At 41.3% G+C, this 25208-nt stretch overlaps 1 protein-coding gene across 1 annotated transcript in view; it reads left to right on the top strand.

The window, feature by feature from the left end:
• T265_00779 (hypothetical protein) overlaps positions 1-25208 on the top strand; it is a gene marked incomplete at both ends in the record, with an annotated part of 135400 nt that overhangs the window by 108913 nt on the left and 1279 nt on the right. Inside the window, one exon of the mRNA XM_009164651.1 lies at positions 240-310. Coding sequence (XP_009162915.1) covers positions 240-310 — 71 coding nt within the window. The remainder of the gene's footprint in view (positions 1-239; positions 311-25208) is intronic.

A 25208-nucleotide genomic window follows, 5' to 3' on the forward strand; every position in this document is an offset into this window, starting at 1 on the left:
TTATTATTTATTTATTTATTATTTACTTACTTACAACTATGGGGAGCATGTTAACATATTATTCTTACAGATCACCACGTCGTCCTTGTTGGTACGTAAAAGCCTGCTGTGTTCCCAAAGTAATTCCGAACTCGACTTGAAGTGGACCAGGTTTGGTTTCTTGTAAATAAACGCGACTTCCTGATATCCCACACTGAGAGACCAGTTTTTACCAGAACAAACCTATTTTCTACTTTCAGCAATACAAACGGTACAAACTGTTCCAGTTTGTCAGTCGGGATTCTATCGTGGCAAAATGACAATCTATGCGGTAAGCATAGAACTGTATAGTTATTTAGTCTTTATTAGGTGCCATCGGAAGTGCGCATCCGGGAAAACTCCCGAGTCATTTGAACGCCTGACCTTCCATCCAGCGCCTGAAAACCTAAGTGTTCTGCCAGCAATGTGGTTAACTCTCATTGGAGCCATGTCTCTGAGTGCGAGTCCGTTTCTCTGGCCAAATGGAGTGAAGAAATGAGTAAACTGGTTTAGGTCACCGGCGAGGATGCAAATAGATTGGTTTGAGGAAGCTGACAGTGCAGTAGGGAAGAATTCATGGAATAGAGGAAATATTCAGTGAGGGTTCCTGAAAATACTGAACTAATGTTAGATAAAAAAATAGGGCTTGCATTCTAAAAAGTCTTCTATCTCTATAAGGAAAGCCACGCAAATATTTGGTTCGACTCTATTTGTAGCCATAAATTCTGGTGATTTTGTTGTCACTCACAGCGTGCGGTTGGCTCTCTATTTTCACGACCATGCAGGTCACCCATAGTGCTGGTTATTCTGAGCAGCAAACCAGTACTACCGAGAGTTATTCGGTATGCTCGATTTGGCTCGACAGCTATTTGTTCAAAGAATGTCAGCCTGCCGACAAAGGCTCATGATAAAAACTTGTCAAACTGATCGGTGAGACAATCAGCCTTAACTTACAACCAATGGGTTACCAGAATTGTCGGGCAAATGAAGCCAAATTAATCACTAAATTCTCCTATATGGCCATGCTGTCCACTAGTACCTAACATATTCCGAAAAAGTGTGAACTCATGGCATCAGCTAACTGATCTGAAATAAAAATGACGAAGTCCATGGGCACATCTCTTAGGAATTCAGGTTTAACACAGTGCTGAGAAGAATATGCAGCTCATTTCAATAGTGAAAATTTTATTGTGAATCGGTAATAAACTAGCGTGGGACAAAGTTGCCTCTTCAAAAGTAATTGAACCAGCTCGTTCAGTAAAGTAATTCTAGACAAGTGCTTATTTGCATGGGAAAATGTACCTTAAATTTCGTCCCGCAAAAATGCTGTTCTCCTGGTACCGATGGACTTTATTAAAAGATTGGTTTGCTGCAAATTGGGTAAGATGTGCAGCTGGATCCAAATGTAAAAACCGAAGAGATTTGACTTTGTGTTAGTCCACGGATTGCTGGTTACGCGCAGAAAAAGCCACCGGTTTTTAATCTCAATTGCTTTTTACATGGTTTTAGGTGGAACTTTTTCCTTAGGAGTGGAACTAGGCAAATTCAAATTGCAAATGTATAGCATCTTATGCGTTTTAAGTGCACGTTTTACTTATTGAACCGCTGTTGACTGAAACAACAAAAATAGATTTTGTATGAACGTACGTTTTTCCAGAAAATCGGACCTTTCGAGCAATTGTCAAAGGACGCATAATAATGGGAGTTTTGCGTCCTACCGAGAAAATTCGACCGTCAGTTTATGTAAATGCATCCTTGAGAAAACACGTGTGAATCACTTTGCTGCGGTCTCATTCTCTACATCATTGCACATGTGTGGCAGAAAACAAGAACAGCATATACATATATAAGCGTATGCGTAAACGTACATATTGCCCTTCGTTAACAATATTCAGCAAATCTGTTTGATGTTTCCTATATTCTGAGACATGTAAATCACGCAACATTTCACACTTCTTACAGTTGTTTGTAGTGGCTTACAAGTCTTGAGATACTATGACCAAACTTGCGAAATTTAATTTGTGCTTGGTTTTTTTTCGGTTCTATACCCAGACTCCTTGGTTTCCCTTTGTTTTGTTGGGCGAGGAGTAAAATGTTGTTCTCTTTTAAATTCTTTAATTAAGAGAGATTTTGCACTTACTTCTACACATGCATTATCTGTGGAGATGGCACATCAGAAAACCAACCAACAAAGGCAGTTCACTTTAGCCGAATAAGTTATTTAAGCATTCCAGTATAGATATGGCCTTTTTTGGTGTATAGAGTATAAGTCCGGTAAAAGATACACAGCTCAAACGCAAATCGGTTAATTTTTCGCTAGTTTCAAAACGGTATATCTGGTGCACAGCTTTGACCACAATTTCCAACCAGTTCTAGCATTTTGTCTCTGTTGATTCTCTGAAGCTGCAAAGTTGCATCTGGAAGCAAGTTCACTTTTCCAACTTTTACCACCACATAGAATGATGAACTCCCCAGCATCGATGCTGTCCTACTACATATCAACGTCATTCACGTCACTTTTTATAGAAAGATTTCTTGGAAATGCTGGCTTAAAAAAAGGATACACTCAACTTACTGCTTCACGAAATCCTAGATTTGTTTCCCAATTATTACCGCTGATAAGACAGTATCATGACATTATGTCATTAGTATAGCAATATAAATATAGTGTATTGCTGCTGTGATATCATGTCACTATTTGACTCCCCTGACTGTCATTTACAAGTAGAACAACTAAAGCGCAAATTTTGCAGTTTTTTAGAGTCCTGTTTGGAAGCGCACACAGGTGCGTATCATTTGTCTGCTTAATAATGGCTTTGAGTGTTCACGGTACGCTTGCGTAAATTGTTTGCAAAAATCATACATTGTGACTGTGACAGAAGTGATGAAATTTGTATGGTATGTTGCTACCATACGGAAAGGCACTACCGGGCTTCTGCGGAGGTAATTCCTTCACAATACCTGCTGACTTTTTTCGTTATGCAATATCTTGCATCTTCCTCACTGTTCTCAATCTTTGCAAACCGCATACTCCGATATCACCATTGAAGTTGGATTGATACACCAGAAGATGAGAACCTCAGACATTAGTTTGCCCTCATATAATGCTATAAATAGACAAATCAGTGTCTATGTTGATGCTTCAACCACAGACGTTGGTAAAGGTGATTATACTTTACAAAGGCCAGTTTCGTCTTTCAGGAGCCTTACCGACCATCTTTCTTCTTTATTCAAAACCTTACTGACCAAATAACATAAGAGCACCTCTACAAAATGGTTGGATGTCTAAGACAGACTGTGCCTGCCTCCACAAAATGGACTATTTCGTTTAGTTCGGTAAAGACACACGATCTAAAGCAAGAGAGAATGAAGCGAAACATAAAGTAAACGTGAAGTATACGATCGTCCAAACATCTTTCATACATTTTTCGAAAAAGTTTGGTGACAATCGGTAGATTTATTGCTGGGCTTCGTCAGGCCAAGTGACTAGGTTCCGAGGTTGATCGAGATTTAAGGCGGAAGGAGAACCAATCAGCTAAGTCAAGCCAAACCTCGGTTGGGTGTAGGCCGAGGGATTTTAGCTTGTTAGAGTGGTTGAACAAGTGTTGGGGCGGTGGGGAAACCTACATGTGTTAGGGTCAAGCCTAGGGTCTAGTTCTTCTGGTTCGGTTCATTTGATGGTTCCTCTTGAACTTCGTTTGAGCCTTCTGTTAGTCTGTGTGAGTGAGCTAGTGCTAAAAAAGTTGTGTAGGATGGATGCTGTGACCTTTGGTCGGTTGGGGTTTCCACCCTCATCCCCCGGTTTTTTTCTCATGATCCTAAGTGGATTGACAACCACACCGTCACGTGTCAACTCGGCTTATCTAAGACCGATTTCCATACGCTCGCTAGCTCCACACCCTCGATTCTATTCACGCTGTGATGCTTGGTGATTTCCACCGCCTCGGCTATCAGCCGTTGTGGTGTGAATCGCAGTTCCCCTCTTAAAACTTCCACATTCTCCAGATCTATTCTATGTCCCATGTCCAAGGCATGTGCCGCCATCGCTGAGTCTTTGACTAGCGTTTGGTATTCTTCTGAATTCCTTGGTGGTTTGTTAATCCTTCTTTTATGCCCACCAATTTTGGTGTGCAATTCCCTGGCAGTTTGTCCAGCAATAAATCTACCGATTGTCACCAAACTTTTTCGAAAATGATGACTACCCAATCGGTTTCAAGTATTTTCCACGTGATTGAACTCTTCCATATATCTTCAATACGCGACAACTTTAACATTTTCGATCAAATGGAAGGCAAGATGTTGGTAACACCTGAAACAGTTAAAGTGGTCGGATGCAAAAACGGTGTCTGAAAGACCAAGGAGGCAGAAAAAGCCCAACAGTTTTCTGAATAAACTCAATGTACTCAGTTGGTAAAGGCGACTAAAGGCATGATCCACCTCTCTCCAATCTCACATCGCACCGCCTCCTTATGTGTTTGCCAAAAAGCTTTAATTTGTTTTAGATTCAACGCCAAACCTTTCAGGTTTATTCAAGCCCCTAGAAGCATTCAGTCTGTGAAATATTCACAACTATTAGAAACCGACCCTCTTCCATTACTCTCCTTTGTAATTACCCCTTTCTGATTTATTCTAGTGCTAAGAAGACCGTCAGTGAACCACATTTTTATGAAGGTATTTTGTGCTACCAGAGAGTTAATTCAGTGTTGCCTGTGCCATCACAACAAGCGAATGGTTTCTCATGTAAATAAACACTAGTTGGTACAAACCCAAAAATCAGGCTCCCTAATGAAAGTTATTCCGTTCAACGTTCAAATAAGGTCAACCATGGGCTTATACACTCATAACACATGCCTCGGGAGCAAAGATTCCCACTGGTTATAACTTTAAAGTAATGGTACTGAATACAACGCACACCATATATAAGCTCAAAATACCGTTGAAAGACGTCCGAATAGTGGAGTGAATCGAATTACTGTTGAGCATGAGACGGTACCGTGACTGATGCGTGAACTTACGGACTAGAAGGTCCGTGGTTCGCGCCCCATCTAGGCAACTCGACCGCTCCCGGCTGGGCTTGGGAAAGCCTGTGGTGTCTCAGCCCTCGTGCCTCTTTCGGGCAGCATAACAGCTAAACATCCGCAGGTTGTCAGAGCTGGGCAACAAAAAAAATTGCAATGCCCATTAAAAGTATGCGAGCAACTAAGGGGACAAGTTTTACATTACCCAGTTTTGCCCCTAATTACTACACCTCAGTGGTTTGCAAATGTGCATTTTTATCATCAATCGTTCTGTGTTGATGCTATATTTTACACACTGCCATTTTCGCCTATTCCCAAGCTTGTTCCAAATGGAACTTATACACCCTTGGAAGAAATTTTATCTGGTCAAATCATTTTATACACAATAACCTGGCGAATAGTGATTTCGCGAGTGCGCCCAGTGGAGAATTCATGGGATCAAAAGAGTTGTTCCAACACTGGAAGCAAAATTCCATGCAGTAAGTGAAAAATTTGTTTGCAAAACGCATCTTTACACATTCATCTATTATTATTTTAGGGTACACTGGTCACGAGTAGGATGTTGCTTGATAGTCAGACGACTTTTTGTACCCAACACCCAATGAAATCTGAACTCATTTGGGAAGGCGATAAAAATTATTTCCCCCTTGTCCATGTAGTGAGCCGCAAGTGGATTAAGAAGCTCAATGCCGACGCGATAAAAATAACTGCTCGGGTATTATTAGTTATGTCAGTCACCTTTGGCTTTGCATTTTTTCAGTGAGCAGCATGTCAGTAAACAATTCAGCATGAGATACTAAATCCCGAGGGAATTTCCTTTTCCTCTACCCAAAAAGTAGCAGTCTTTTAAAATCATTAGAGTGTGGTACAACAAGCCAAAAAAGAACCGCATGACCAACTATAGAAGTTAGACATGATAACTAGCCTTCCGACCATTCCATGAATGCAAAAGGAAGAACCGGAATCATCGATTGTTCACCATACTTTGGTGAAACAAAAACACCTCTTTTTGAAAGTGGAATAAGATCATAAGTTTGCAGCACCATATGTAATCATGTCATTTTGTATCATTATAAACGACAGATTCCTCTGAGTTCAACTTCATTTACACATCCACAAGAGTGGATAGTTTGTCGTCTCATTCTATCAGAGAGGGGGTTCACAGTTCAACGTGATAATCAGTTAGCTTGTGGATCTGGAATGGTAGACGTGAGTAATTACTACAAGTGTGAATTGAAAAAAAGTGCGCATTTGTTTGTAGATTTGAATGAAATTTCCTGTAACGCGGCGAAAACCGGAAGAATTTATGTAGTCCAATGGTTGAGCTCCGAGATTTGTTAGACAAAATTTTTGTACACAGGCACAGCTGTCATTTGTTTCGACGTTAACATTAAAGGGTAGCATGCGTAATATACTAATAATATACAATATAATATAATAAAATAATAACTCTCCAAGCAACGTCACAACCCAACAACATACTGCGACCTCCTTTTTTTAGCAAGTACCTTGTGATTTCCAAGAATTCGAAGCACTTGTTGACTTAAAACAATGGTGACTCGAAGAGCTTTCGTCGAGTACTCAGACTCTACATGGAAGAACCCAGGGTCACTTAAGTACACTCAGCGCGACTTCTCCATGAATACGGCGTCTTACAGCTGCAGCTATTGCGTCTTGCCAAAACCAACCAAAGAGGCTACCAATAGGACAACGCAAAAGCCAGAGCACTTAAAGTAGGATACAGTGTTCATCTGTTTTTCTGTTTTTCTGAAAAAGGATCCGATCATAGGTCGTTATAAACTTACTTACATTAGTACTCAGAAAATGAGCTCATGGTGAATCCCTCCAGCTGGCTATTCCACTTTCTCCAGAGAAGGACCCCCTAGAATCGGGACCTGGACTAGTGGGTTCCACATTTTTCACTTCTAATATTGCTTACACCCATGTCCTACCTCACATGACAAACTTAACTAAGCCACCTATAAAATGGCATGAAGCTCAGGCATCAGCCCCTGGACTCCGTGGTGGCTGCCAGTTCATGTGGCATTTCTAGGGTTATTGTGTAGGTGTACTAATACAAAGCATTGCGATTAGTTGCAGTAGTTGTCAGATGAAACTAAAAAATCTACAATTCCAACTAGTGCCATGCACATTAACAGTACATTTGTATTGTCTATGGGAGTCTGTGGCACTGAAGTACTTCGGAGTGATAATATATCAGAAAAACAAAAGTGGTTGGCAAGTAACTTTTTCACTTAAGTAGTTTTTCGGGGTGCAAAACTACATCTTCCCATACACGTCATCGGATCGCGTTTTAATACCGCTTTGAATGAAGACCCGTACTCCTAAACTCTAATTTTTCAAGGAGTATGCCTTTATTGGAGGAAAACTACTGGTGTGGTTGCTCAAAACTCCTCGAAAACTTCATGAGTAGTGTTTCTTGAAGAAAATATACGTAGATATGTCGAATACGGTGCACGGGATAGCCTTTGTGGAAAGCATTCAGCTGTAGGTTACAACATAAAAGTGCGGACCTAATCACAAGCTCGTTGTTTTTAACGAGCTTTATGTGGGTACCAGAAATTAGAGTTAGAAGTAAAACAGCAAACAGAAAGTTTGAATTGGAGTTTCCAGTAAAGCAGGCAGCATAACTGGTAGCCGAATTTATACAAATAATGACACATGACCTTCCGTTTTATTTCATTCCGTTTTTGGAGACCAGAACACAACGATTCTTCTGAGAAAATGCACTTTGTCTTTCTTTAAAGCTATGTTTTGCGTAAAATCCGTGGTCAGTTAAAACACTAAGCTTTTCTACATCATATCAAGTCCAGTAATTTGGATGAGATGTAAACAGGTGGTTTTCGGATGGTCGCCAAAAGTGAAGGATGCTACAGAGCGTACTGAGCGGATAATTGACGAGCTTTAATTTTTGCATGTTACCCCAGTTACCACGACGCCTGATTGCTTCTGGCACTAAGTGATTCAACAGATTTCTGAAATCAAGGCATGCCCTTACATAGTCGAAATTGCGTGCCATCTAATTAGTCATAAAATTAAACCAAGATGAGATGCATTCGTACTCGGATCTTAAATCTAGATGAGAAGTTTTATGAGTGTCTTCCTCTTTTGTTATCACGGGATCAGTCCGAGGATAATGGGCTCACTTAGCGAGTTTTGAAAGAAGGCTTTAACTGTCGATTTGGTTTATTTTCATTTATGGCTCATCTGAGATCAAATCTTCACATGTAGCTGTGATTTCAAGACGTATGTCTTATTTCTCAAAGTATAAGATCGATTATCTCGTCGGCGACTTGAGTATCACCACATATAATTTCGCAACTGTAAATGAAATTGTCTTGCCATTGTCTTGAGTACAGAAAAATACCTCAGAAGGGACTGATTGGTAGAGTTTTTAAAATATTATTGGATTTCGCTATTCATTTCATCCTTCGACAGCTCAAACTCACCATAGACACAGCAATATAGCAGCAACTATAGTAAAAGCCAAGCGTCCTCCTGTCTAAACCCTGCAGAACTTCATTGAAGGTGTGTCTAATATACTGCAAATCCGATAACTTCAATTGATAATTAGTCCTGATTCCAGTACAGACCTTGTAAAATAACCCAACAGAGGAATTATGAAGCGCTCTTCGGTGAACATGTATACGTAGTAATCAGTTAGCAAGGGATATCATGAAGTCAGCTGAGTCTCCTAATTCCTCGGTATAGCCAAAATTTACCATCAACATTTCAAACTAGTCGTTAGATTTGTTTTGGTGAAATAATTTTCTTAATTTCAGCTTCTTCCATTGTATTTCTGCTTGGAAGCTCACCTGTTTCACAGACTGTCTGCTTAGTCGTTAGAACATAGTTCGAAAATGGTATCCCATGGGGAGAAATGTGTATTCTGGTTTCTCAAGTTACATTATTTACTGTCATCTCACTGAGCTAAAACCACACGGCACCGTTTTTGGTTCACCAGTAGTGCTTTCGCGCAACTGGAACCAACAGACTGAATCACTGTGCTATCGCATAGCTTCAATCCACAGTGATCTCAGTTATCTTATATATGAACCATCGTTTACAGTCTTCGAATTTATTTAGTACTGTTAGGTAGTTCTTTTTTAGGGCACACAAAGATATAGTTCAAGCAAGACATCGCTGACTGTCTCCGAAGAGGCTTGATAGTTCCTATAAGAAACGAATGCTACTAATCCACATAAGTGGACTACCGTTGAATGTGCTAGTATTCTTTGAATGCCAAACTCAACAATGCATATTTTACCGGGGATTGTTAATTTATGTTTATCCTTCCTTCACTAGTGCTCCTTTTAGAATGTAAAATAATGATGTTCCGGATCACTGCAAAATAAGAACCACCTTTCAGGCAGTACAGCTGGAAATATTTGAAGACTAACGGATGGATATCGGAGGCAAGGGAGCTTGAGGACGACTTTCATCTAGCTATTTGCAATTTACTCGGTCCGTCAAAACTCTAGGAGCCTTTTGGCTAGTCTTTGAAAAACCACTAAGCACTCTGTCCATTAAGCGTTCTGAATTTGTAAGGTTCCGGAAATGGAGCGAGCCTCAATTTCTTGAGCACCAGAGTTTTAGCAAGAGTTCCGGGAAATATTAGACTAAGTGACCAATGATTTCAGAGATATCATGGATATCTCCTATCTGAATTATATTCAGAGTGTTCCTCACTTTGATAGGCTATCCAAATTATTCTCTGCGGCTACAAAGTTATGGAGAGAAAATTTAATTAACCATCTTCTACTTCAACAAATAATGTGTGATTGAATGTATCATGCTACGACGAAATTCGACTTAACGGAGTAAATTTAATGTTGTGAAATGTGTAATGCTGGCAAAGCTACCAGTAATGTTTGCATATATCCCTCCCAAATGGAGCCAGTGAACTTGATTCAAGTTCGAACAATTGATGAGTACTTCGAATTTCCTTTGGAAATATCCAAGCGATTACACATGAGATGGTTCAAAAAGCCTTCACAACTTCTCAGGATAGGTAAAATACTGACTCATTCTACGGCAAATGGATGAAACAGGCAATAGATGCATTGCTGGGAATTTCTTGTCCTGGCCATATATATATATATATATTCTGTTTGTGTACGTTGTGGTCACTTTCAGACACCCATGAAGTTATGGTTTCCAAGGTGTTTTCAAAGAACCCATTCTTGATTAGGAGCAGCTTAAGTCGATCAATGTGAGCTTCGATGTACAGAGTGCAAATCAAGACAGGTGCTGCATCCTGACAAGTTACCACATAAATATATAGTCTCTATAGAAATTACCTCAAAGGAAATGGTCACATCTTTTGAAGATGCCTGTCTATTTCCGTTTGCCAAAACCTTGTTCATGCCACGAAAACTATCACGGAACCACCGTGGTGTATTTTGGCATTGAAAAGTCTGTTCTTGGCCTTAGGGTTCAGCTGTTTACGCACCAAATCGTTCGGACTGTTTTCACAGGCATTTTTACCTTTTCGCTCATCCGTTGACTGCAGTTTCTGCCTGTGACCTGCACTTAAGCATTTTAGTGAGGGCTAGATTAAGTTGCTGGCCGCCCTCCGTAAACACCTGTACTGTAAGTTACAGGAGACAACAACCTAAGTGCATCAATTATCTCACTAGGTATGATAATTAGGAGCATTTTATGCCTTTATAGACATTTTCGCGGATTAATTTTGGTCTTCAACGGCAATATTCTGAGGAACTGGTAAGATGTTAACTTGCACTTTTCATCTCTCCAGTTTAGTCAGCGTGCCATTATTTTTATTCCCTAGACACTGACAGTAATGTTTCCGTTCCCATTCTGCATCTAGTGCAGAGAGCTGTCATACGGTTCATTTCGACAGCATGTCTCTCCGGTGAATATCACTGTTGATTGATAACAAGACAGGCATAGCACTGAAATTCGAAACTCATTGTTTGAGACAAGCATCGCTCCCCGGAAGATATGGAAATTAAAGTGAGGCGTAAATTTTTGTGTGCAACTTTTTCTTGGATATCTATAGCTTGTTGCCTGATAATTTCGTGTGTTCAATATTGCAGGTTGGTGCGTATCTGGACATCACTCAGAATAGATTGTATTCAGTTCAGACTGAGCGTCGCAAGATGAAAGACAAGGAATTATGTGGAAACGCCCAGTCGTCCCACTAGCACTGTACTTAAACTTCAAAACAGTTTTTTCGGATGAGCAAATCACAGCTCAACATACGGTATTTTTGGCTTCTATTTTGTGTGCTAACTCGAGTTGTTTGTCTTAAGACCCTTAGTTATCAATCTTGCTAAAAATCCAAACCTGCAAATAATTAAACCCCTTTTGAAATGACACACTGTGTCGTGCACATCGTGGTGTTTACATGCTTCCACAAGACCCCAAGATGTATGTTTACCTCTCTTTTAATTTTTCCGATTCAAAGTGGACCACCGCTGCCACCAAGTATGCAGATGACAAATGTTTTCGAAGCCCTTGTTTTGCCTGACCTGTAAACCACGTTCAAGCGGACTCCAACGAGTTGGTGAAATAGGGGTCTCCTTATTCCCTGTCTGAAATATTTATAGCCTGAGGCATTCGTTGGTCCTTTTATCGACTTACAATTTTTAAGTTTTCTAATCGGTACCCACGTCGAACGATATTTACAAAACTGAAGTTGTGTGAATCGGAACGCAAACAGTATCTCTGGAGTGACCCTCATTAAGAGGACACAAGTCCTGTTAGGCTTGCCGCCGAAGAGTATTTTACGAGAAAGAACCTGCTTAGAGGAGGTCACATCATAGATACCACACTTTTTCGGTCCTATAAGGTGACTTTTCCAGAGGGAGAATTTTATTAACGTCCGTTTCATAGTAAAATTATCGAGTATCCCCCCCCCAATTCGAATGAAAAAAACAGTGTACATGCGAGTCAAAAAATCGTTACACTTGTCTCGATATTTCCTGAAAGGGTACATGAATTCATCCCTGTTACGGAAAATGCCCATTCTATATAACATCCTATGTAGGATGTAATCCCCAAGAACTCCAGACTTTTCAGCTTGGTATCCTTGATAAGTATGCGCTTCGTTCCTTCTTCTTGCGAATGGTGACCACACTCGACACCTCGATGTAGCTGGTTGAAGCATCAGCCGACAGTGAATTGATATGTTCAGTTCTACTGTTACATTCAAGGATGAAGTAAGGCAACTCTTACGCCGTTAGCGGATCTGAAAATTATAAAAATATGGTTTTCTGGATTTAAGAAACAATATGTACATCACAAGGAACCGAATCACTTTATTCGAAAAATCCACGCAACCGCTGAGGCAAGACATGTATCGTTTAGGGACAACAACGGAATTTCGTTTTCCAGATTCCAATTCATCTATCTCGAATACAAAGCCTACATCAGACTACGGTGGAAAAGTGTTGCGTTTTGCACTCCCGTCTCACCCACCGTATCTACTTAGGTGACATCTTCGTTAAGTGTATTCTCATGGTTTATGAAAGCCGCATATTATCACACGTCTTCTACTACCACAAGGTCTGTTAGACGTGATGCAAATGACGAGTGCAAACTTAAGCTTATGGTCTATATTGGACGGTAGCATCTTTCATATTACCTCATTTTTATATGAAAATGTAATGTCACATGAATTCATTACTTATTTGACTGAATGATTAAAATGGCCAGTAGCACTTGCGAGTACTCCAGATTACAATGGGTAGCACAGTACAAGGAAGAATTTAGTGAGGTACTGCACCATGTTCATTCACGGATAGTTATTTGGCCGAAACACTAAGTGACGGCAGTGAACTTTTGATTTGGTCAACATTCATTCAGGGTGAGCTAAATCAATGGATATGCTACTAGCTCTTAAAAGATCAGAGTAAATCTGTATTTAACGGGCATGTGGTTTGCATATAAAGTGATCCCCTTACCATGACCTGCATTTTAAAATGTCTTCTTGAAGCAAATGCTTACTAGTAACTTCTTCCAGTTCTCTGTATAAATGAATAACAAGTACTGATGTTAGCTGAGAAGCTTCCTAATGGCGTGATGAAACCTTTCATTTCTACCGAAGTTAGACACTAAATATTCAGTGTAACTGAAATATAGACAAGCATATTGTCATGCGCAGTCTACATCACTCTTTTTTGTCTGGACACGTCCTGCTCATCCAGACTAATCAAAACGGAAAAGCAGGTGAGAATAATTTAGTAATAGAAGAAAATTGGAGGTACGTCCCCCAGCAAAAAAAAACTAAAAATTCAGTGTTGCAGATGCTACCGGCTATTATTGCATGGTTGTCAACTAACAAATCCAGGCGCATGATAAAGGAAATCGTCAGTCTTAAACTGTCCCCTATGGGCTAGATAGCTTACACTAAAAACGAGAGTTCCGTTCTAATAAATACGTGGTGTTAAAATATGTAGCCAAATAAGTCTTTACTCCCCGATGATTCATTGTAGAGTAGAGCCTACCGCACGCATTGTTTTATGTTGTTTCGGTGTGCTGTACAGAGTAGAATTAGCTTGTAGCTAATAGAAGAGGACATACGCGGTGACCAAATCGTTTACCAGTAGACTAAAATTCAGAAAATGCACCGTAGCCCGTCTCCACTATGCTACCCAGTTCAAGAACCTAGTTGATTGGTCTACTATTGATCCAAATCTGTTTTCCACACGCACTACACAGGTACAGGGGATATCTCAGGTGTATATCTCATTTGCGAGTTTGGCTATACCAAATGAGCCAACTTTGAAGGACCAGCAACCAAACTGAAAATCGTACTCTCGAATGTAAGTTCATTGAGAGTGAAAAAACAATGATGAATAATCGCCAAGTTGTAACATCTGGTGCATGCCTGGCACGCCGCCCTAATGAAGCAAGAGAGCTGAGATACTTCAATGTTGCCCAAGCCCGAGTAAAAATAGTCGGACCACAGATACCTCGTGCTCAAAAGGCGGTGTCAGGGGTGGGATTCGAACCCACGCCCACAGAGTGGACTGCGACCTGAACGCAGCGCCTTAGACCGCTCGGCCACCCTGACGTGAATGTGTCGGGTTGAGTAAGTGGGTTATTTGGGAAAGCCACTTTATCCTGTAGGACCTACTTTATTTGTGCTCCACTGCACCATGAAACACTCACTCCGAGCTAATCACAGAAAGTTTGTATGTGTTAGGGATCAGAACTAGTTAAATGTGTGAACGCTACGGCTACCACGTCCTTCAAGGACGATATTACTGTTTTCACTGATCGAATAAGCGCGTTTAGCCTTGGTCAGCTTAGACGGCGTCAGCGCCACCATATCTGAAACAATAGTTATGGTATACACGGAGATTGCTTTCCTGCTTCAAAATGAGATGTTTGCCAACTTAAGCGTATTTAGCGTGAAACGAGTTGAAAACTTCACTTTCTTCTGTCAGCCCCTTGACGTCTGTTGCCTAAAACATCAAACCATTCCTCTCCTAATGAAGAATATTTCACCAACCGATTTGAAATAGCAATGCTCGATCCAGAATAAACGTTTATAATAAACTACCGTTATTTAAACCCATCACCGTGATCTAAATTTCGGAACTTCTCAATCAAAATTCGTATTTACTAACATCTGGGGTGTGTGCGAGTTAGCGTGTCAAAAAAGCCGACAAATATTCTCAATCACGTTTTTATCACTTGGGTTAAACAGGACAGTACACTTTTTTAGTTAGTTTGTCACAACGGCAGTATACAATACAGCGTTCATGGATATTCTATCAATACCTTTGTGTCAAGTGTTCTAGTAAGCTCAATAATGTCACCGCCTTCTTGTACCACGTAGAACTTTTGAAATCCGAACTGCCAGCTGAGGTTGGAATAATGAAAAGTAATCTATGAAGACCTGGTATTCAGACTATTTTCAGGATATATATATATATATATATATATATATATATATTCCGAAATTGCTGTTCGGGCAAAGATTGGAAACGTCTTGGATGAACAATCACATGACACTTTTTGAGTGTAGGAACCGGACTGTGGTTGAACTTGGCACATAGTCGTTTCGATGCCAATAAGTCTAGTTCTCTTGCCTCGTTGATCCGATATGTTTGCCAGTGTGTCGCGCCTGTGAAGTAGTCTGTTTCCTGGAACCCCTTTCCGGGTTCACTCGTATAAATAAATAACTAGCAAACCCGATCGAAACTGTTCCCGATGAGACTGCACAGCTATGAGACAGACAGTGCTTATTAAAACTCTGTCGGGTTCAGCACAGAGTTATTTCCACTTCGTAAAATGCATTCACACCCTGTTAACTCAAAGAAAAACAAGACAAAATTTGAGATATATTGTGCACACTGAATTTGAGGAAATATTTTGTGAATTCAAATGCCGAAGCCAAAGACGGAGAGTTTTTTTCATCACAATACCTCATCCAGGAAAGATACTTCCCAAAATCGAAGTTGAAACCTCTCCAGATCCTTGAAAGGGTCAAATAAATCATCTCAGTTGGGCTGCTTTAGCCCATTGGACCACATTTATAATTGCCCGACACTCCGAAGATTTTAAGCTTGACCACAGCCGATATACTGGTCCGCCACTTAATCAAGCCTTTTTGACAAGACGGAATCTCCGGTGGCCGGAAATTTATCCTTGGCTACACAGTAAAAATAAAGTGATAACCAAATATCTCCCGGATTTCGAATAATCAAGGCTATTTTCATTCTTACGTATAACTAAGTCTTCGTGATAGCCACTTAGGCTAGATGGCACATTTAGACCCTTGTAGCCAAGGTGCTGAAGGATGACGAACATTATACCGATTGATCATGTTGTTCATGTTTGTGTGAATCACGGGCAGACAAGAGTGTCAAACATTTAAAGCATTCGCTTCGGGTGAAACGGAAACCCTACACACACCAAAGCTGTTAAAACACACTTACATAGTAAAAACTAAAACCAAATGACATGGATAATATAGGGCCTCTCTACAGGACGCCTTGAAATCTCCCAAATTTACTTTCTATAAAAGTCAAATCCCACAATCATATGTCGTAGTCCACAGATTGATAACCACAGACTCCGTCGGTCACTAATAGAATTCCTCAGTCTTCTTCGTGTATATACCAAATTTTCGAAGATCTAGACTGTTTGGTCTTGCCTAATGACAGAACTTTATAACAACCTGAATCAAGGTGTTGAAAGATATCAAGGTAGACAGGTTTTGGTCAGCCAAGTACTGTTCACACACATCTCAGAAGGACATATAACCCAGTGTCTGCAGAAAGAGTTGCCTGGTGAGGATTTACTTCCCCTCAATGACTACTTCCTGAGAAGGCAGATGAGAATGGATGATAGAGTGGCGTTTTCTTGGAGCGTCAGAAAAGCCATTATTGTTAATGGTACCATTCTCTGTTAAATACTGACTCCGAGTGATTTACGAATTTCAGCTTACTTATCGGACTGCTGCACTCCATCATCATCCATCTATCCGCGACATTCATGTCCACATCAGTGATTGATCTCCGTACAATGCATGTGTTCCTCAGCTCATTCAGTTGCTATGTTTATGCGAAAACAAAAGCACTGGCGTCGCACACTCTTTTCCAATCGCAGCGGGTTTTTAGAATTCACACTACCTAACACAACGAACAGGTGTGGTGATCACAAATGGTTTCTGTGGTAATAATCCGGCTCCAGTTATTTTGTTGAGGCAAATAATCGGTCAAGTCTCGTTCTGAATAAGTGATGCTCTCTTCTGGCCTATCTAGTTACTACAATACTTCCAGAACCCACCAAAAATGGTTTTCCTCTGAGAGGAATATTCTCCAGATTGTCAATCGTGTACATTACTGAGTCAGGCTTTTAAGGGAGTTCAAAATCTCATTTCCTATTAACCTTGAAAATTCAACGTCTAAAGTTCACAGATAAACATACTACTCTGTTCTTGAGTGCATAGAATTCGTACCCTAGGTCCTCACACTACGAGTGAGTATGAGTAAAGTATTCCGTCATGAAACAGGGAACCGCAACATTCTGGATGATGATCCTCCACACAGCGACTTACTGAAAGCTTCATGTAAAGGATTTCTCTAGCCGCCGGTGACTGTTCAACAGCCGTGTGTTTCGGATACTGTTTAAACGTTTTAAATTTTTGCTAATTATATTCATGCAATGCACTTTGTCGGATTACAGCAAAGCCTACAAACCTCATATGTTTTTCTTCGAATAAATTGATTTCATACAAGTGTACATGAAGGACTGAGATAAAAGCAGACTGTTACGTTCATCTCCATTGACAGATTTACTAATGGGTAAATGAAAACAGGTTTGAAGTATTTGACTAATCAAAGGGCACGAAACCGCTTTATACGGTGCTTTGACCACATCAAGCTAATCACGTTTATTTGACCACTCACCCTTTCGATTACAATGCGGGACTTACTATACCCAAAACTTTTGGTTGTATTAAGAATCTGGAGTTAGCAAGAAAGTAACCAATTCCAAGCTCCAAGTCATTTATCCACATTCGTCATTTAAGAGTGCAACTTACCAAGATTAGATATAGCCTATTATTGCCATGGAAAATTCAGTATTAACCGACCGTCATTAGTCTAGATAGTTAATGAGTCATTTGCTAATAATATCACGCATGGTGAGTAGAGTGATGCTCGAACGTTGGGCCGACAGAAATGGAAATATGTACTGCAGAAACATGGCTCATTGCTAGGAAGCATCACCTCAGCTTGGTTTGATGTTTTTTGTCCCGAGAGTTACTGCGAAATTCATTCAGTGAGGCACTCTTGTAGCAGTATTGTTGTGCGACTGATAGAAAGAATGACGCCTAATCTACCACGAAGTCATCCAGGCCTAGAAGGACGTAGATATTCTACCCGAGGAAACGTGGGTTGTTCCGTCAATTATTCCGATATTATATCTTAAACAATTTTAAGATATGAAACTGGGTAATTTTAATGCCCCTTTGAGAGACTGGAGCTATAGACATGTGAAATAATGCAACTTGAGAACGAACCACTACAGATACTGACTGTGTCTTTGAAAGTGACCAATAACATATACCCAAAAATATCAGGCTTGGGAATCCACTTAGCCCGTATATTCACAACGATTCATCTGACACATCGACTAATTGACCTGTGTGGACACACTCCCCAACAACGAACGCGATTGCTGTCTATTTTCTTCTAAATTTGTGAGCAATCATGGTAGTTCTACTAAGCTCACTTTATCATTCTGATTGGACTTTAGTGAAACGCCCAAGTAGGATAGTACGTCATGGTGTTGATTTTGTTCTGCAATTCTTAGTGAGATTTCATATTTTATTGTTTCCGTTGTGTATTCATATTTTTTTCTTTTTGAACCTGAAGTTCAGCCAGTGTTTGACCTTCGTACCGCTTGCCTATTTCAATAAAACCATTTCAGCTTAGCCATGATACGGTGTGGACTTTGAAGAAGAGTATTCTTTCCTAACTACTTTGATTGTACGGGATCCCATTTCGAATAAGCATTCATTAATCCAGTGCATAGAAACCGGCATCATTCCGCAATCATTTTATCGTTACATTAATAGTACCGCATTTATCGGTAAACATACACTTGAATATTCGACTTTGGGGGTTTACACGTAACTCAGTGTGGCTCCACTGAGTTCACTGGAAATCATCACCACACGGAAGCTATTCCTTTTGTTTTCGATTTTTAGCACACTTGTTGTCTGAATCTTAGAAGCCCGCGCTGGTTTTTACTGAACATCCCAACCATTTTTTCAGCTGAGAACTGATATTTTGAACGAGGGCAAACTGGGCCGACGAGACCAGCATCACTGTAAAGCGGTTTCGCCTTGTTGAATATGATCAGCAGTACCAACCTTAAAAGACTCTTGGGAGATTCAGACCCGAGACAACCGGGACAGTGGTCAAATAATGTACCGTTCGGCTAAGAGTGCCTCGCACTTAGGATTTAGCCCAACTATCCATCAACTTCACAATTCAGGTGCGTGAGCTGGTGTCGACCAGCCCCTACAGGAGCGTCGTTTACGCGTACTGAATAAATTGTCAGGATATCCTCCGATTCTGTGCGAATTCCACATAATTTCCCGAAAATTAAGGAGAGCCTAATGATTATAGTTAGTTGCATTTGTTTTCCCCTGTTTTCTTCCTCCCTATCATGTCCCTCCTCGCAACTTTTCAAGAGTCGATGAACCCCCAATCCTCCGAGTATTTTGTCAAGACACCGCATAGATAGACGCTTATTAACAATTAACCTGAAAGGAATAGGCTGGTTGGAACAGACGTATCTCTGAATTTTTTCTACAAGGACCTGAATGGTGAATCTAAAGCCAAACTAGGAGCTGTAAATAGAGACTGTCGGTGAAGCGGAAAGCGTCGTTCTCCAATTTCCGATTTCCAGTTATTGACATGATGGGCTATTCTGAATATTCCCATCAGTGAAATTGCGAAATCTCACGGAAAGCGTCCATAACAGCCTAGTCGTTAGAGCGCCCGTCCGGCAAGCAGGAAGTCGATGATTCCAGCACAGTCAAGCGTACGATTCGCTCTTACGAATAACTTTAGTTCTCATCGTCTTGTCTGTCTAATGGTGCTTGAGTTTCCCTTACCATTAGATAAGCAGCTACGAAACGACCGGACATTGATTTCCCGCTTGATCTCTAATATCTAGACCCTGCTTCCTCTAGGCTGAGACTGAAATTGGTTTTACCAAGAGTAGCTGCATGGAAATGCGAAAACGATTAGACACTTCTGTCTCTCTAGCGACGCAGTCAGTTCAGATTTTTAAATGCAACACTTTCGGCTACTTTCGGTGAAGTAGGGTTTCATGATTTCTTTGTTAATTGGCCAGGTGGCTCTTAATCTGTTCGTCGGGCTTGGCAGTCAACTTACCTTCAAGGAGACATCATCAGTGCGCTATTAGGTTGGACCCATCCAAGTCAAGTAAGTCAGCTGTCAAGCTCGGCAAACAAACTAACAGCTATCTGCTCAACTACCAATGAATACACCCAAGCTACCGGCATTCCAACAAAATGTCATACATAATTTCTGGAAACCCATAGAACGGTCATCATCATCGACAGCATGACATCAGTGTTCAACACGATGCTTCGCTGCCATAGGAGTGCGCGACTGAACTCTCCTCAAAGTTTAATATAAAATCTGTCATCACTCCTATGAAGCTGATTTAGTATTTCTTTCTTAACCCTTGGTATATGCCCACGAAAGCATTATTTGCGATTGGGTTGCGTTGCCCATTATCAAATGTCGGATGATATAAAACGTGACACGAGTCGCTTCATAGGGATTTACCCGAAATAAACTCCCCAATAATTGTTAAGGGATCTGCCATCGTTGTGTCTGCCAATAAAACGACAGTTATTTCGATGACAGTTATCATACATATGTGCAGGGGTTAGCACTCAGTCATCTCAATCATTCTTGTGATCACTCCTGGACATTCAGCAGTTGACCCTAAGTTGCATCGCCAATATTCGGTGGAAGCATCGGATTTCCAACACGGAGTGCACCAATTAGTTTCTGGAAGAATCGGATTGCTCCAATAAACACTTCACAAATTATGGTGGTTAGACCGTCTGCTACGCATAGCATTACCCGCCAGAATATGCCCAAGCCTGAAACGATGAAAACATGATCAGTCGATCGGTCGGTGGAATTCTAACAGTTTCGTTGAATGAATTCATTCGCATTTGAAGCTGTCGTCTTTACGGATGCAGCCTCTGCATGAGGCACTACAATGACTATGAAACTGGCGGCTGTGGTCAAATCGGAATGACTGAATCAGGTAATAAATTTTAGGTATTTAGTCATTGTAGTCGGCGCTTTGTAGTCCCAATTAGTGTCTACCAAATAAAGTTTCTTTATCCATTCCAGAAGACACAATGACAGGACGAAGTGAAAGTAGAACAAAGGTTGACGGAAACTCGGGGACTGCACCTACCTGATGAGACCCAAAAGGGCGAAACTGGTCGTAGGCTTTCAAAGATTTTTCAGTGACCTTATGACTAGAGTATTACGTTTAAAGATGACCTGGCACAGATTTGTGTTATGCGATCTGATTGGCTGTGGCTGGATTTGACGTGACGCATCATACAGTTGGCTGAAAGCCCCGTAGGACATGGTGCGAAATTGGTCTCAGCGGCAAACCTCCTGGTCGGACTGTGTAGATGAAATCCGGAAGTGCGTCCGTTGCATGGATGAGAAACAGTAAAACTGGATATGCATGTATAACTGTGACATTTATGTGGCTATCGTAACAGTTGGATAGCATTCTTTATGCATCCAACAGGTATTTGAAGAAGGTAACCAAAAACGATCACTGTGGATGCAGACAGTTCATAGTGGATAGATTTTACTGATTTAGCTGTTGGGTGATTTGCCAAATGGCATTATGACAACCGCGAATCCGCAGTACTCTCGTTTGCACGTTAATCCAGCCATTCTAAGCAGATTATGCCGCCTGAGAACGTTAGAAGTGAGTGAAATGAAGAAGCTTATTACAGAAGGGAACGTTGATCCACTACATCTGCCATCCTGCTTAAGACGTGGAAAAAATCACTATATGAGAGCTGTAAACAGACAGGTATACGTATAGACAGTCACAGAACGATTTGTTTTACGAATCATCATCAGCTACACTTCAACTCTTGTATTCCGTCATATTATTGCTTCTTTCGGCTGACCAAATCAAATGCACTCTCTCCTACTGAAACAACGAAAATGGGACCAAAAGCTGTCGCCGATTTGGCGTATTGAGAACCAATAAAATTCAGGTCTACAAAATTTATGATATTCTATGGAATGTGCGCCCTGAAGAACATATCGGTTTCGATATTTTTCTTCAGAATATCCTCAAGTGAACTCGTATGACCAACGACGATGTGCACTGAGATGATAGCATTCGTAATCTTTCAAGAGAAGTGTGGGTTGTGGAGTTTGTTCAAGAAATCACAAGCAGTCGAGCAACGCGGCTAAGCAATGACATTTACCGGTCCTCTTCTACTTCCAGTCCAGAAGTCCGGTGTTGAAACAAAATGATCCACCGATCAAGACAGTACGGTTGTGAGCGCTTACACTGAGCACGGAAAACACAGCGTTCAATAATTGCTAACCTTCACTCACCACAACAATACCCACTGTAGCTCCGTGCAGGATGAGTTGCATGTGAAGTTGATCTTCATAGAAGATGAACCTTTGACTAATTCCATGTTCTCCACTAGGTGCTAAAACTAAGTACCCTCCAATGAGTAAACCATCTTTTGCAGTTGTGTTGGGACACCACAATTCTCTGAGCTGGTCGACGTCAGAGGAAGCAATATATTTGCGCTGATGAGCAGACCGGCGCCAAATAACATGAATCCATTCGTACCGATTCTCTTTCAGGCGATAGAACCAGTATTATATTAGCGTGGATACGCCTATTCTGGCGAAGAAACACGCCTGAACAACCCGATGTGCTCACATAAGCTAAAATAGCACGCGTAACAGCGTCTGGGACGGCAAAAAACGGAAACATTTCCCGACACATAGTCGACTAGGTAAGCGAGCACGAACGGCTGAGATACAGTGAATACATTTCATATGCTCCCAAGCGGGGAAGCATAAAATGTTGTTTTTGCTTGCCGATGCACAAGGCCAATCACACTCTCAGGCGGAATTCGTGAAACAGTGCACGGAGTTTACGACATTTCGATATCGACGTGTAAAAAGAAAAGGGAAATAACCAACTTGCACAAGTCTACCTGTGACTAGACTGCCGCATTCTATTTCTATCTTAATAAACAGATAACCGGTGAATCAACTATAAACATGAGTATTTTTGAAAAATTAACATAAGTGTCGACGAACTTGAGTGTGGTTCTTGGTTCGGCCATCTGTTGACCTGGAACAGCCACTGAATAGACAGTGTTAACCCAACTATTCGGAGATCCTAGTGGAGGGCGCGACAAATATCGAGCCGAAAACTTCCAGTAAGAGGGTCTATGGCCGATCACCTTCATACCCACCTGGGACAATGTGTGACTCAGGTTTTCGGCGTTCGACAATGTATTCACTATCAACAACTGACGGTTCACAAAGCATTTTTGAAGAAAATAAACTAAACACTTATTATTCGATGTGTTGCAGAAGGGCGGTGATCCCATCGGTTTCGTCCGTATCATCCATAGTCCCACGTTTATACTGATTCACTGGTAGGCATATCAGGAAACATATTAATAGCGAGCATATTTAGGATGCGCAGAACTTGAACGAGAGATTTCACGAATAAAATAACGGAGCAAAGATTAAGCCCGTGACAAACAACGGGATAGTTTAGTGGTCAGGGCGCGAATTACTGAGTGTAATGTCTGTAGTTCGGCCCCACCTTTGCATCTCGAGTTGTCTTTTCTATGCTCGGGCAACCTGAAAGGCCTCAGTTCTCGCGTCTTCTTGGGTTTGCATGGCAGCTAGGCCCCGGAAAGGTACTCATTTATTCCCATTACCATACAACGGCTCTTCGAGAATTACCCAGTCCCGGGTCGATAGATACTAGGTGCAATGTTGCGAAGTGGGTCCAACAAAATATAGGAAATATAACCAGATTCAGTAAGCTTGAGCATAAATAGGCGGCAACATTTGAATCAATTGTAACAACAACCAAGCAAATAAAGTATTATTATTATTAATCCGACCCGGCTGAACTGGGCAATTTGGTTGCAAACGTTTCACCACCAGTCGAGTCGACATCATCAGTGCACTGTAATTGCGTGCTGAGGTTGGGACTTGTTACTGAGCTGCCAGGCAAAAGGGAGAATAACCCTCCGTATTACATCGATCTAGAATGACATGCCAATGGTACCGGCTGACACCACGAGCCAACGGAACGATTGGATCCCCAACCACAGCCAAAAGTCTGACCGGAGGTAGCGGGTGATTGAGCGGACAGACTACCACAATGGTACAAGGTTTCAAAGAACAGGTCACTGGATCTGCTCACACTCCCCAAACGGAGGAACGGGAAACTGTGTTCATCACACTTCTGTCTACTAACAAACCTGGTACGAGAAAATCTGCATATATCAGAGTGAAATCCCTTGTATATATACACTGGATCCTACCGTGGTTTGACGGTGTGCCCCCGTGACCCGCTGAGCTGTACTGGGTGGTGTCCGCGCGACACTCAAAGAGCCTCTCATACCAGGTTGGTCAATGGTTAGAGATCTTAACAACACAGTCCCCTGACCCTCCAAGTTGGGAGTTGGAACATAGGGCGACATGTTCTGTAGGTAATGCATTTGCATTTCCCGCAATAAACCGATGCCTTCCTGTCAGGCTTTTGAGTCAGTGCTCTGGTTGGCGACCCTAGTCGTCCTCCCGTCTAGGTGTGGGCTCCCTGGCAGTATTCCACCCCACGTACAACCATGATAGTTACAAATAAAATTAATACCACGCCACATCAGCTGCCGCATGGTGTCACAAGCCGAGTCACCTTAATTGCTCCATAGAGCAGGGTGGGTAAGCGAAAACATGCTAATACTTTCAACCTCAAGAGCAAAGCCCGACAAACAGGCCGAAAGCTACCCGATAAAGGACCAGTAAAGCGTAGGATACATAACACCAGTGTCTGAGAAAATACTGAAGTACTCTTCAGAATTAAAAATCAAGATATCACCACGAAGTTCGTATATCACGGTACCACTGGTCACATCAGACTTCTGTCGCCTGAAGGTATCAGCTGGAGTTGGCCTAACGGACCACTCAGAGCGGCGACGTTTGTTTACGTATAAGCGTTATCTTAAAAGTTAAAGTGGATACTTCACTTACATACCAGAACGGTACATTTAGTAATTCAAATAAGAAACTCTGATGGATATCGAGACCGACAATAATCTGTTGTCTCATGTAACCGAACATTGAGAATTTTTAACGATTTTGTCCTGCAAATGAAGTTAATCTATCCCAGAAACCCGAGAAGCATTTCATGGCCGTTTCGTCCTTACTGGGAATAAGCAACAGTGCACATCTCACTAGATCCCAAGGAGTCTCAAACCCACGACCTCCGTTCATGTGGTCTAAGCACTCAATCGTTCAGCTACAAGCAGCAATGTGATTACTTTGTATTTGGACGGGACACAGCACCACTAATACTTCA

Source organism: Opisthorchis viverrini (assembly GCF_000715545.1).
Source record: "Opisthorchis viverrini unplaced genomic scaffold opera_v5_8, whole genome shotgun sequence".
In the NCBI taxonomy this organism is placed as follows: domain Eukaryota; kingdom Metazoa; phylum Platyhelminthes; class Trematoda; order Opisthorchiida; family Opisthorchiidae; genus Opisthorchis; species Opisthorchis viverrini.